Source organism: Vanellus vanellus (genome assembly GCF_965231255.1).
Source record: "Vanellus vanellus genome assembly, chromosome: 12".
NCBI classification, from domain to species: Eukaryota; Metazoa; Chordata; class Aves; order Charadriiformes; family Charadriidae; genus Vanellus; species Vanellus vanellus.
The window spans coordinates 227,597-242,527 of NC_138917.1; the positions used below are offsets into that span (position 1 = coordinate 227,597).

General features: G+C 37.5%; 1 protein-coding gene across 1 annotated transcript in view; it reads right to left on the reverse strand.

The window, feature by feature from the left end:
• Positions 1-287: 287 nt before the first annotated feature.
• RHPN2 (rhophilin Rho GTPase binding protein 2) overlaps positions 288-14,931 on the reverse strand; it is a gene marked incomplete at both ends in the record, with an annotated part of 29,698 nt that continues 15,054 nt past the window's right edge. The window contains 12 exons of the mRNA XM_082489125.1: positions 288-539; positions 1,812-1,967; positions 2,851-2,997; positions 3,787-3,863; positions 4,675-4,869; positions 4,972-5,091; positions 5,562-5,718; positions 7,031-7,218; positions 9,534-9,700; positions 10,644-10,768; positions 11,435-11,512; positions 12,527-12,602. Coding sequence (XP_082345251.1) covers positions 288-539; positions 1,812-1,967; positions 2,851-2,997; positions 3,787-3,863; positions 4,675-4,869; positions 4,972-5,091; positions 5,562-5,718; positions 7,031-7,218; positions 9,534-9,700; positions 10,644-10,768; positions 11,435-11,512; positions 12,527-12,602 — 1,738 coding nt within the window. The remainder of the gene's footprint in view (positions 540-1,811; positions 1,968-2,850; positions 2,998-3,786; positions 3,864-4,674; positions 4,870-4,971; positions 5,092-5,561; positions 5,719-7,030; positions 7,219-9,533; positions 9,701-10,643; positions 10,769-11,434; positions 11,513-12,526; positions 12,603-14,931) is intronic.

The following is a 14,931-nucleotide window of genomic DNA, read 5'->3' on the forward strand; positions in this document are numbered from 1 at the left end:
ACTGTCTTTTGAAATTCCAAAGGAATCCAGTCCTCGTCTAAGCAGTTTTATCATCTACATCTTGTTATTGCATACCTCCCAAAAACTTCATTCTAACCTTCAAATACTTAAAAGTTTTATAGTTTTTGCCAGCCTCTGACCTTCATAGTGGCTCAATACACAGTAAATTAAGTCAATGGCATTTGTCTGAATTTATACACATGTGTATACATAAAGATAAAACTGATCAATACTTTTTATATACACTTTAATGAAAAATGTCATGATAACCAATCCTTCTGAAAGATTCAGTACAACGAACTTTCCGTATTCAGAAGTGTGAAGGGAGAAAGCTTCTTCTTAATCTGAGAACTTCCAGCCACAGCTGAAGGAAGGCAGAGGGTGCTTGCAGCTTTCTGTCTATTTTTAGTTCCCCAACTTAAAAAAGGCAGTTTCAGTGGGGCTTTCTTGGTCTGATCGATCTTATCCTCTTCCATGGCTAAACAGATTAAGGAGTATGTCTTCTGCATTCCCACAGAATAAGTTGCACTCTTACTGTGCTGTAGGAAAAAGAAGCATTGTAAGAATCAGTCACCCAAAATGGGTCAAAATTTGAAGATAACAAAAGATTACTGTGCAAATAGTTTTCCAAGGCAGACTACAGCAAGCTTTCTGTGCTAATGACATGGTAACTGAAAACAAGGCCCTTCAGAGCACTGTGATTCTGGTATTCTGCCCATGTAGACTCAAAGCTATACCATACAGAGCGTAAAGGGAGTTGTGAATCTTTTCCGTGGGTTGTGCTCTAGTTAGCATTGACTGGCTTCTAGCATAACCATACCACATATATACTAGCCTCTCTACAAAGCTTAAGTATGCAGTTCTTGCACAAATCTCAGAAGGGGAGTCTTTTTGCTGTGTTTGGACAGGCTCCATGTTGATTGCAACTATGACAACAAGAGCTACTGTAGGACGTTCTTTTGGGATAGAGAAAGCTGTGCCTTTCAGGTGTCTTGTCTTAGCTGCGCCCTGAAGCAGTTTCATTATATTCTAGCCTTCTGTTTCCAGCAGCAGCTTGGAATGGCAGGTGTGCAATTCCTTATTTTCAATAAGGAAAATCAACTTCTTAAAACAAGAAAGCCTAACAGCAGTAAGAGCGCCTTGATCACTTCTAAGGCAACAATACTTCAGTGCCTAAGCTTGCTAGGGAATGTTAAATGCATGAAGCAGTGGATTTAGCTGAACTACATGTTCTCTCACACTACAAATAAGTTTAAGTTATTTAAAGCTTAACATTTTTTTAATCTTGTGATCATTTTTCCTTAATCTAAAGCTTCTACAGCACCTTAGAACTGACTAGACAGTTAACATCCACCAAAATAAAAAAATGCATACATCAATATAAAAGTCAATCATTTATGTTAATAATGCACAGAAAATAAGCATGTAGCCTTGGACGTTCAATTTCATTCCATTGCTGTTTCATTGTGGCTTTTCCAATGCTTAACAGGGTAATATTTTCATTCTCTGGGACAAGTGAGGGAAAAATAAAATATGCCCTGGAATTTATAATGCAATTAATCTAAGTAGCTCCACTACAAAAAAAAAACAAAAACACCACCCAACCATTCTTATGTGCACAGACTGTACTTTAGCTTGCTAAGTCATAACGATTTAAACAGACTGCTTAAAACTGAACACGTGCCTGAATGCTTTATATGGAGCAGGATATCTGAATACATGAAAGTAAACATTAATCAAGGACTGAAGCCAGGAAAGTGAAAAAACCCTCAGATATCCAATCTGCAAAACATATTTGCCTCATTACATACCATAGATGCCGCTGTATCCTGGCAACTGATAACCTCAATCTCAATGGGCTGCTCTCCCACGCTTTTGAATTTTTCCAGCACCTCATTCACTCCAAGCCACTTGCAATCCACACCACCAACTGAAACAACGTAGTCACCTTCTTTTAGGCCCATCGACTGTCAAAAAATTTTGCACAGGTTATTTTCTGGAATTATAAAGATGCATAAAATGTTTTGTCATCGTATGGTATCTGCCCAAAAGGCATTTCCCTCTTAGATGCTATAAAACCATTGTCTGGCTGGACATGTGGAACTAAAGTGTATCTGTAACACAGAAACATGCACTGTTTTCAAGTACACAAGTTACCTATTTGAGTTACCATTGATAAATGCAATTCTGGCATACTCAAATGTTGGCTGTTTTTATGTCCTTTTCACTTTTCTCCTTAAGTAAGTGAAACCTGTTTTTTGCTATCCTACCATCCCCCATGAGGTACTTTCTCGAGTTTTTACTTCTATTTCTTCTGTATTCATATTTGTACTTCTGTGGTTGCTTCTGCCTTTCCTAGGGCTAAACTGTGCTGATCACTGCATGCTGCTTTATCCTTTTGGTTTTTTCCCACCAAAAGAACAACATAGTAGAAGCTGATAATATGTTCTTTCCCCTCTTTTTTCCTTGGGCACATGCTACCTTGCCTTCCCTTCCTGACCCTCATCCTTATTGTTGTTTCTACTTTCTAAAGTCTTTATCCCTTCTAACTTACTGAAGGAGATGGGGAATAACATTTGCTTTTATTATTTCAGACTTTTTATCTATTAAGTGTGAACAGAGGAAGACATCAACTCTAGTTTAATGTGATGTCAGGGATTTGGATACTTTAACATCTAGGGTGTGTATAGCACTGAAAATGCGTTCAGAGTATATAACTTGACTATACGGGTGTATAGTAGAACTCAATAAATACTCCATACACCAGTATGAACAAGCTAAAGTTACATTTAAAAGATTGTAATGCTAAAATCTGGAGATAAATTGTTAATATTGTACCAATGTACTTACTGCTGCAGAACAAGCTGGATCAAGACAATAAATCTGTACTGGTGAACCTCCTTTAAGACTGAATCCTAGCTCTCCTGCTTCACGGTGGATGCGAATGGTACGTGGAGCTGTCCATCTCTGCTTGGCGGAGAACACTGTCAGTGGGCCCTGGAGGTAACATAGCAGCAGGCACATTATGGTTTACTGTCATTCGTAAATAAGCACTTCTGGTTTTTTAAGTTATAATGCTTTAAGCTCATCTTATGTAGGTTTTACTCAGGTTAACTTCCAGCTACTTCCATTGAAATGGAACAGTGAGATTTATCCCAGAAGTTTAAGATGTCCCCTGAAATGCTCAGCCCTACTTCATGACTGTTCAGGAGACACTTCAAACAGAGTGGGATGAGAGCAACTGCCAAGTTTTTCTGAGATCTGTTAAGGTGTGCAGAATCTTTTGGCTGCAGCAGTCTCTAAAGTCCTACATTACTCCATTTTGGAGGAGACAAATTGATTCATGAAACATTGCATATTCTGATCCTAACTGCAACTCCCAATTCCCTTTGCCCACTGATACACACAGAGCCACCTGAAAGATTGGCTTTGTAGCATGCAACATTACACATTCTGCATGCCCATCTCCAAGTACTACATGTTTCTCCCCACCTTTAAGCTCTATGCAATTATCCATTGAAACCTTCATAAAAGTCCCATGAAGTTATCAAGCATGAATGTTGTGCAAAGTCATATACAAATGGCAATTTTATTCTTTGCTAGTCTCAAGTTGACTTATACCTCTGAAGCTAGGAGTGATCTCTCCAGTAACTGCTGAAAAAAACTAGTTACTACAGGATCATTTTTTTCAAGCTGAAATACTTGTGCCCCTTCCCTCATGTAAGAGTGAATTTATATTTGCTAGCCAAATGAACAGCAGTTGATCGGCATTAGCATGTTACGTACCAGCCTGTGAAAGAAGTCTTTAACTTTCACCTTGGAAAACTGGGGAGCAATTGTTTCTATTTTATGCTCCGTTTTAGCTAAAACAAAAAGAAAAACAAATTAATTTTCTCTCAAGTATTAGTTAAAAAACATACAAATTTATTTTTCTCGCATTCCAAGCTAGACACACAAATGTATTTTTTTTGCGTTCCAAGCTAGACAAAAATTTCTCCTAAATTCTTTCCAGGCTGTAGAAAAACTCATTATTGTGGAAATTTGTAAGACATCTGAATAGCCTTAAAAATATCTTCAGAGCTCATAGTATCAATACAGAAAAATTAAGACAATCCATCCAAAAAACCCTATGCTATTCTCCTCTTTAATTTATTTTTATTTGAGAAATATTTGAAATCAGTGCTCATTCTCTCCCACTGCTTCCAAAGAGGATAGAGTTGGATGTGCTGGACTAAGGTAGGAAGAACCAATCCCAGTCAAATTGAGTTAACAACTTAGACCAGTATAAGAATTGTGCTACAAGAAACAGTTATTAGTTTTCCCCTGTATAATTTTAGCTTTTAAAGTTTCCCCATTTTTTCTAGCTCACAAGATAAGTCACAAAAACAAGCTGAATTCTAAATAATAAGCATTGTTATCTACCCCAGAAAACGATGCAGCAGAAACAGAAACACTGTAAAGCAGCTGTAACAAAATTCATTTATCTGTGATTGAGGAAACATGTAAGGAATCTGAACTCAAATGTACAGTATGTAACTTGTACATTATTTATATTAGGTATGGATGCATATTATATATGTATACATATATATATATATAAAATAAAGGCTTATCCCCATGAAAGCATATGCATGTATGGTTAGACACCCTTTATTTCTGGCTGTGTATACTTACGAAGGATATCTGGAGCCTGGATTAGACTGAGAAAGTCGTCTTCCGTCTCTTGCTGAGCGTATTTGAGAAGCGAGCGCTTATGTGCAGCTGTCAGAACCTCCTGGAGAACATCAATGTTTCGAAGCTTCTTGCACAGACCACAGACTCTTAGAGCTTCTTCATGGTAAACTATGGCTTTGCGTAAATGTGCTTTCCCTGAAAAAAAAAAACACCAAAACTGTTGGTTGTCCTCCACAGACAATAAATACAAGGTAATTTTCAAATTGTGTCTCGTAGCTGGGTAAAACTGGCAGTTACCTAGTTGTTTTCTTTGAACTTTGTCCTTTAGAACAGGGAGAACCATCAGTCCTTCAGGCATGTGGTCGTACAATTGGGACAAGGCTTTCTCCTGCTGATCTTCATCATCACCGGACTGCACTATAATTGATACAGAACATTAACCATTAGCCATCTCTTGGTGCCCTGTTCCTTTAGGTCTACTCTTGTGTTGTTATTACTTCCTTCTCTCCAAATGCAGTCAAATATTTTTACACATATATATCAATAGGAATTTCAAGTTTTTAGGACTTTTATCAGTTTTATCATCTGCAGTATGCAAGTAATACTTATATGCCAGAACATATAGACAAGAATCAAACAATTTAGTAGCATATAACAGATACAAAATTTCTTCTGTTTCTTCAAAAGTTAGTTTACTGAACTTTCACATTCTTCTGTAAAGGACAAAAAAGCATGGCCTCATATCTGAATGGGAAAACAGCCACAAATTAACACATATTGAACCCCAAACTTCCTGGCTCCTAGTCTTAGTCATAGACCAAATTATAACTGTTTATGTGTTTATTATTGTTATTTATATGAATATATAGAAAATGTATTATTCTTACATTCATGGTCACAAAGAATGGTGGCAATGAAGTAATGCGCCAGAGCTTTGTAATGGTCTGACTTTATTTGTGCCAGTTTAGACCAGGAATAGGGGATATTCTCTTTCACTGGTTCCTGATTCATTGCAGTGTTAACCAGCATGTAAACCTCTCCCACCTAAAATAAAGCACAGAATTGAAGTATAAGAATTTAACATTAGTTATTAGGAGCTCAAGTAAGAGATATTATATTCAGCCTTAAGATAATTTCACGTGCATCACATCAAAGGGGGGGGGAATATGGTTAGAAAAGTTTGGAAATAAGTTTTGAGAAAATTTTAAATTCCATCTCTGATTTATCCCTTACAAGAAAAGTAAATAATTTTTTTACAAGAACAGATGGACTAAGTCAGTCGATCTATATGGCTTCAGAGTTCAATAAAAACACCATATGATAAACAGCTTTTAATTTGCGGATACATCTCATTGGGTTAATGCAGCTGAGATGAAGGGTGAAGCATATTACTTATACAGCAGGTTTGTGCTTCACTTCTGAAACTGTGCAGTCATATCCAGCCTTAAGTTTGTGCAGTCTATTTAAAACTGGGCTACTATCCTGTATGCAGAGGAAATAAAATAGCTTTTCAAGCACTGAATGCTGCTTTAATGGATCAAACTACTCCACCTGACAGAATCCAAAAATCTTTCCCCTGCAGCTGATCAATCCTACAGATAAGTCAGGGTGGCTTTACAGGATTGGTAGGAAAGGCTTTGCCCATTTATCCAGTATGGAACCAATTCTAGATCTGCTACTCCGAAATGGCTCAGAAAGCGTATTTGTATCTTCTTGGCATACCCAATTTTTGATGTCAACAACCTCAATCAAGTATGAACGCTGCCTTCTAGGGTACAGCCTGCCTCCCCGTTTTTCAGGCAAGTCCCAAGACAGCTCTGCAGCTACCAGTCTGACTCTGCTCATCAGAGTCCTTCCCCCGGTTACAATTTAGTTATTCTTTTGGACTTAAACTTCTTGGGTTTGTATAACCTCCAACTGCTGGGAATTAATAGACAGGCTGTGTTCAATACTTGACAAAGAACCACACAAACAAACCTGTCCTGTTGTATGCTGCTCTGTGAACAAGATCGGTACTGTTTGAAACAGCAATATGATCAATAGCTTGTAAAAAACCTTCGGCAAGTTCACTGCCCAAGTGTTCCAGCATGCTTCTATTAAATCTTATGAATTAGAAAAAAATCATTACAGTTCTAAAGTAATGATATTTACATTGCAGCTACTTGTGTTTTAATCTTCTGAAAGGTTGTGATTCTCATTGTAGCTTGTGAGCTGTCCCTTGTTACTTTTGGTTGTTAGCAATGGTTGTTAACATTTAGGTTTAATAAATTCCCTTAGCATTACTAGAAGCTGTACGTAGTAAAACAGCACTGTAAACAATTATTTTAACGACTAAAGTTTAAGTATCATATTTTACCTTGGCAACTTCCTGTGTCATTTTCACTAGTGTGAAAAACTCATTGCGTATTCCAGGAAGACCAATCTGCTCAAAAACACACTCTTGGGCTTGTGCAAGCATCATTTTTACTAGTACATTCAGCATAGCCGGGCTCATATCATAACTTGGGGTGTGAGTAAAGGTCTCCTTTAAGTAGCTTAGGACTCCTGAAATTACAAAATGGTTTTGTCAGCATGACAAAGAGAGATACAAGTGAACTTAATTCTAGCATGTGCCATAATAATTCAGATTGAAAGCATACTTTCTAGTGTTGCACTACAGCAATCTGAAAGGATTCTTAGTGCACGTGAAATTAAACTAACTTACAGGTTTTGCTTTTGCATTCCCATCAAAACATCTCCAGGCACAGTTCTCAAAATTACAATCCAGAGGAGCAACAGAAGCTGCAAGTTTTGAGGACAATACCTTCAGATTTGCTTATAATGGTTCTTGTGCTTGACCATAAAGTTGTGCTGAACTGAACGTGACTTGTATATGGGAGTGGTAGGCTAGGGCTTATACATAGGGCAAGAAAGAAAAAGAAATCTACACAGCTCTAAGAGGGGACAGTAGAACCCTTGGGTGGAAGGAAAAAACACAAACATATAAACTTCATTAATTATGAATCTCCTTTTCAGATGCTGTTAAATGCATTGTGTGTCCCAATGGAAGCTCAGTTCGACCCCTGTAAGTAAACTAGAACAGTATATTTAATAGGGTAAAATTAGATTCTGCTCTCGTAATTTGGTTCCACCAACATATTAATCATTTCTATCCTTTATCAAATTAAAAACAAACACTAACTGTAGTGTAAATATTAAGTAACAGTTTCACAGATGGAAGTGTAACCTTCAGCATGCACGTCATCCAACTGGTTTAGTGAGTTCTACTAGCCTGCTAATTGCTGATAATACTACGAAAGTGTAACGATAAGATCTCTGCTTTTTAATTGTCGCAGCTTCTGTAATCCTACTTATTGCCACTACATTTGGTTCTGGCCATGTTGTACTGTATTTTCCTACTAACAGTTTCTGAGATATTTCATTTTCTGTGTTACCCTTGTGTCTTTTAACTTATTAATATGCCCTTATACAAATTTGAATTATGTCCGTCTCTGCCTTTTTGCACCAAAAACCCCAAGCCCAAACTTGCCAGGCACATCCCAAATACTGATGGAGAGCCCTATAGAAAGGAACTGAAAGTACAGGGAGGGGAGGGGAATTAATTTTTTTTTTTTTTACCATTCTCAACATATTCCTGCTTATGCAGTAAGGATATATACACTGAGAGCTTTGTTAAGGATAAACTCTGCAACATTTTTCATTCAGCACAGAGAAACAGTTAATACATGCTCTATATCATGTCTCTACCAACATAATGAAGTGTTACGGAGCCATGCACAGGTACAATGAAATGCCTCCTGAGCACATTGCTTTGGGGCCCTGCAAAGGTACTGTGGTAGCAAATGATGAATTTAAATTTGTGAATTAATTCTGTTCTGTAAATACATTGAAGTGAAAAGCAGTATTTTTTTTATTTGCAAAATTGAAGGAGCAGCAGCAAAATGGAGAAATTTCTCAAGTACTGATTTTTTTTTAGATTAAATACAAAGGTTGCAAAAAATTATTTAGTAAATGCATGAAGAAATACAATCAAATTTTTTTGATAGCTGTGTATTTAAAGGAGGGGTTTTATGACAACCCAACTCCGTGGTCCATGGTTTGTAGCTGATAAAGCTACCCATACAGCAGAAACCAATAGCCACACATTGTTAGTGCAGAAATAAACCTTACAGTACATATTATTATATAGGTCATGTCTTTAAGTGTTTTGTGTAGCACAGATGACATTTACAAAACATTAGAAAATCTACTTGGAAAAAAACAAAACAAAAGCTTCTATAATGTGTTAGTTCAAGGGATATAATTCCCTTTAGTAGAATTTGTATTTTTCTCCTCTTAAGACAGAGATTGATTGAGTATTGTTAACCTGTTTGCCTTTGGAATCTACAGAAAATATGTAGTGAACTTCCAATGAATTGCAAATTTCACCAGAAAACACAGTAAGATTAATTTTGAAGAGACCACATGGGTAGCTAGGTTTTAAGCCCTTATTGGCTCTTTAAATTGTTTCTTGTACAGATTCTACACCAATGTAACATCACTGAGGTAAAAGCAGCTACACTGGTGAAACAAAGAATGAATGATGAAGCAGTTAACGTTAGGGCTATTACTCAGACCTTTGAACTGAGGTTCATTAATCGTTAACCACAGTATTCACTGTCTTTATCTGCGTGTTCAGGCTATAGTTCCAGGTTTTGAATTAAAGCTTCATCTCAGCTCTTCACTAGACTTCTTGAATTTCCATATTCCTCCTTTTTTTGCATAATAAGGTCAGTGGGAAATGCAGAAATCTGCAGGATGTCGGGATGAGATTTGGAACATTTGCATAAAGACCTTTCCAATATTTTTTAAATTTGTACCTGCAGCTCTCTGAAAAGCATCAACAGCATTTTCAAGTCCAGCCTGGGTCTGACGATTGCATCTTGTTCCAATCTGGGTGTAGAGGGCTCCAATGTTGAATAAAATACTAGCTTTTTCAAGCAACAGATTCTGCTGACACACTGGGACACCTGTGAAGGAATCATACCTTGGGGAACAAAAATTACAAGTGTTAAGATTAGCAGAGTCCATTGAAATGACAGATTTTTTCAATCTGCTTTTCCAAAAGAGCAGTGGAATTCTTAATAACTGTTCTGCTACAGTGAAAATGAAGGTGAGTTGAAATACCATTATGTCCTGTGAGGACAATCTAAGTGCTGCAAGCCAGAGAATGGCTTTATTTGAGGCTTAGTTTTCAGCAGGTTTTACAGCAGTGCCTCCCTGAGGCACTGTATATCCAATTCAAAAGTGCCCATAAAACATCGCAGAAGCTGAGAGTACACTGGGGAAGTATCCATGTGTGCTGCTATGTTCTCATACTTAGATGTTGCCAAAGATCAACTTTTAGCACGGTCAGATCCTCTATGGCTTGTATTTCAAAGCTATGAGTAGAAATTTAACAGTTCCTTTTGGCCGCATGATAGTCATCTTTTTCCATCATAAAAATTCCGAATTCAGAGTCAAACTTTGCTCATAGATGTAATAATTTATTATAGTGGAGAGTTTAAGTCAGTCACTCCTCCTCTCTTCTGGCCCAAATTGTCATCTTAATAAATTGAAGGAGGGGAATTAAGGTCTGACCTGTTCCCCATCTGCTTTGTGCACCAAGGTTCAGAGTCCAGGAAACATCTGCAGGTATCCAAAATAAAGATAATTTTCTCTCTTTTTCCCTTGTCCTAACTTGTAGCCCAAATAATAATCTAGCCAATGGCTTCACTCTGAGCGTGGAAAGTGTGTATTGTATTCAGGTTTACTCTTAACATTAAAAAAAAAATTAACACCACACTGCAGGGAGTGGTGGGGAGAAACACACTGACATGCTCAATTTAAACAGAAGGCAGTTAATGATTAACAGTGTTCTTAAAAAAAAAAAGGGGGGGGGGGGGGGGGGGGGGCAAAAACCAAAAGACAAACATGAACTACACACTTACCATGTAAATAAAACTCCCATGTGCCTGGTGGGTGGGAAAAATCTGTTTTCTACATAACCAAGTTGAAGGAAATAGCTTATCAGCATCTCAATGCCAGCTTCATCCCGGCTAGGAGTGCGGCACGCCTTAAAACACAATAGATTAAAATAAAGTGTATTCTGCTGAGTTACAGGATGAATACTGAAACGGCAAGGATAAAGCTCTGCTTCCTTTGGACTTTTGCATATCACAGAAATGTGTGGAATCTGAGAACGGTAAGCTTAAGGCCATATGGATGCATTCCAAATAAGAGGTTTTCAGCTGCAGAAGTAGTGCATAACCTTTAAGGAAGTTAGGGGGATCCATTTGGCAAGTCTCAGAGCTAATTAAATAAAGATTGTAGGTGTTTTATGAAAGCTACAAAGAAAGTTTATGTTTCTAGTATAATACAGGAAACAATAGTTAGAAATAATCATCATTCTACTACAATACTTTGCCAGATGATTTAACTTCAACACTCTTCCTGCTAAACTTAAAATACTTTAAATAAGAAAAGTAGGTAAGACAAATCTTGGATTTAAAAAGTTGTGTCAACAGCTCAATCACTTTGCGTAACTTCATCCTTTTCTTCGCTTGTTCTTTACTCAGATTGTAAAGCTCTTGGACAATGGAGATTCATGTTCCATATCTCCGAAATTAAGTCAGTTAGAATATGGTAAGTTATTAGTAATAGCATCATATTCTGTTTCCATAAAAACATTATTTACAACTGTAGATTAAAAGACCTCATGGTACGCCATACTTGAACTTACTTGTCTCAGATCCATGAGATCTGCTATTTCATCTTCATACTCAGAACTGTCCTCACTATAATGTTCCAGAATAAAGTCCTGGAAAAAAAAAAGGTAAAAAATTGGAATATCTAAAATTAACCTAAACTATTATTTTTTTCCTGCAATTGCAAACAGTACAAAATTGATTCGGTTGTGATTTACATGGTGTTTACTCCCTTCCAGTCAATAGTACAGTAATATATAGCAATGAGACTACAAAAAGACAACAGAACTAATAATTTGATTCTATATCCCAGACAAGAAATTTCAGTCTGGTGCAAAGGAACCAAACACCTATTACATCAACTCCATTGGGTTTTAAAACAACAACACTTAGTGGATTTGAAAGGGACAAATGAACCCCGTTAGCTAAAATAACATGGGAACCAAGTGACCGTAAAAACTTGTTAACAAAAAGAGACTGCCAAATTCTTGTTATATTAGGGCAATTCCACTTAATTTAACAAAGCTGCGATGGCATAAAGTGGTACCGTAGTCTGACCATGGATATTAACCTACAGAAGTAAAAGCACAAACAAATGCTACAGTGATATGATGGTTTACCATGAGATAAAATCTACATAGCACGATACACAGGAGTCAAAAAAATACAGGTGGTGGCTCAAATAGCCAGCAAAGTAGATTAGCCAACAAACAAGCAGTGTTAATGCTGCAACACTGCTTCCCAACTGAGCTAGCCTGGTTAGTGCAAGATGGAGTATCACTGCATTACGCTGAGTAAAACCTTCATTGCTGCTTCCTTTCACACTTAGAGTAGTAATCAATAGTCTTATTGGAACCAAAGACAGTAGAAGGAATTTTTATTCTCTTTGGTTTAACTTTGCTGTCTCTAAAGTGGGATTTCTCATAACATCTTCTGACTCCTTGTCCTAGTTAGATATGAGCAACAACCCAAACAATTCCTGGTTAATTTTTAACACATTGTGATCTCGGTTTTAGGGCAAATGAAACAAAAAATAATGCGTACATAAAACATTTCTGCTTCTTTAAACAAATCTGGAATGTAAGTTATTTCTGTTAACCATTCTGAAATGTGTCTCTGAAATTTACCTTGAGGGGGAGTGTAAAGTCTACTTCTTTGGTTTCCTTCAGGCCAAGAGGTACCAAGGGAATGCTGAAAGTCTCTCTATGGGAAAAAAAAAAACGCAGAAAGATTCAGAAATATTTGTTTTCTGCTTGTTGATAATAACTTTTGGTTTATTTGATGACAGAAAGTTATTATGCTGATGGGTATTCAGGTAAAAGGCACGTAGTTTACAACAGTTCCTTCCTGCCCAAGAAAGTCTGCTTAATGGCCTGTGACTCCTCAAGAAGAGAGTGAGGAAAGCTACTTACCTGTGCTTTTTTTTTTTTTTCACTTGAGCCTATTTTTCCTTTCAAGGAAAGAAAAGGAAACTCTAAGGCTGGCTTAACTGCAATTCAGCTCAACCTTTATACACCTGCACAAGCTATACGGACAGAACACAGCTCCACAGCTGCTAGGAGATCTGTCTCGGTAAGAGCTCTGGTAATTATCAATAGCTATCATCAGTATTTTACACGCTGCCAATGATTTCCTGTGTAGAGGTGATGTGTGTCTAACTCAGGGAAAAGCAGGGCCAAAGTATCCCAACTTTAACAATGAAAGGTCTAAGAGTAGGAAGTCTGAGGGCTACGTAGTTCATAGACAATGCCAGGCGTTAACCTCTAAACAAGTCAACCTCTAACATATCAAAGGGAAATAAAGACAAGAACTGTGACTTAAAACAGGATCTCATCCTTGACAGAACAGGTCTGTATCACAGACTTAAACCCGGGTAATACTAGTAAACAACACTAGCTAATAAGACTATTACGAATTAAAGAGCACCATTTATCCATCCAAAACTATGTATATTGCTCTCCCACTAAGCATATTCCCAATTATAAAAAAGAAAGATCAGAATTGCTTCCAGACACATAATTTGTGGAGTATGTTTACCAGATCAGTATCGGGCAATTATAAGGTTTATCTGGTATTTTCCTTTTTCCCAAAAACAAGTGATTGACTATCTAATCATTGTTTAGAACATTCCATTACCAACTACAAAATCCCACAAGTGTGATTCATTTATACATTAATTTCAGCAAAGCCAGCAAAATCACTTTCTTACTGGTGAAAATTCCATCTTGGGAAGGTGGGAGTAGGAGTGCAGCTTCCTCAGCAGAGGAAGAGTCCTTTAACTGGTTGGCATGATCCAGAAAGCGGCTCTGCTGGCTTGAAAAGGACTTCCAGGATACAGAGCCAAAACACCACTGCAGGTAGTGCAAATGGTTTGATTTCTGAGGAGGCTTTTAGAAGAAACTACAACACTTTTGCAACAGATTATATCAAGACTTTTTTCCCCAAAAGGAAGTGAGACACACGGAAAAGAAATCATAACTTACTGATTTAATGAATTCTAGTACCACCCACAGTCCCTGTAGACACCAGCATTTGTCATTCAAGGGAACTGAATTTCTATTTTCCAAGTTTCTAAGGTGCCACACCCATGGACTCAACATCATGGGGACATTGAACAGTTAGGGAGGTGATCCTGGATTTCCAGAACTGAGCAGAAGTAGCATCATGTTTCTCAACCCAGCTGAGATGTGTGCAAGTACTGGAAGGCCAACCCTTCAGACTGGCGTAACACAATCCAGCCTAACCCAGTAATGTGGGTGTGACCGCATGTTGGTGACTATATGCACAATGGATTCAGAGAGCAACTATTAACAGCTATTTGCTATTAAAGGCTGGACAGCAGTAACAGAGGGAGCAAGTTATTTTAGCTGATGGAACATAAAAAGCATTTAGATCTTAGAATGAACACCATCAGAAAGGTAAAATGCCATTCAAACCAGACTGGGGAAGTAGGATCAGGAGAAAAGAAAACGCATACTACTGTCCAGCCGCAAGGCTTCCACCTGCCTTGGGGCCTGACCTACTGCTCACCCTTCACTGAGAATCAAAATATTTCTAATATTTTTTAGCTAGAAGAAGGAATAGCACTTCTGGAGTCTCGCCCTCATTCCCACAGCCATAACTTTCATACTGCTGTCTATGTTCACATGCATCTATGAAGACTGGTAAAATCTTGCACGAAAAACATTTTCACATCAAACAGTTGTCAAAGTTTGACATAGGAGTGGAGGGCAGGAAATTTAGCACAAGTTTCTTTTGAGAAAAATGAAACATAGGTATTTTGCATCTGGTCAGCATTCAGTTGAAAGATATCCCACTGGAAATGTGCTTAGTCCCTCTACTTTAAGAATACCTCGTAGTCCACCTGGAGTTAACACCTAACTGAGAATAGTGCTAAGAGGGACCCAAAATTATACCCCCCCCTCGTATGAAGTACTTCAATTTGTGTCTTGAGCTGCTAATGTTAATCAAATAGTAAACGTTTAGTTTTAGGAGCAGAGACATCTAACTGATACAGAAATCATTGCGGTAT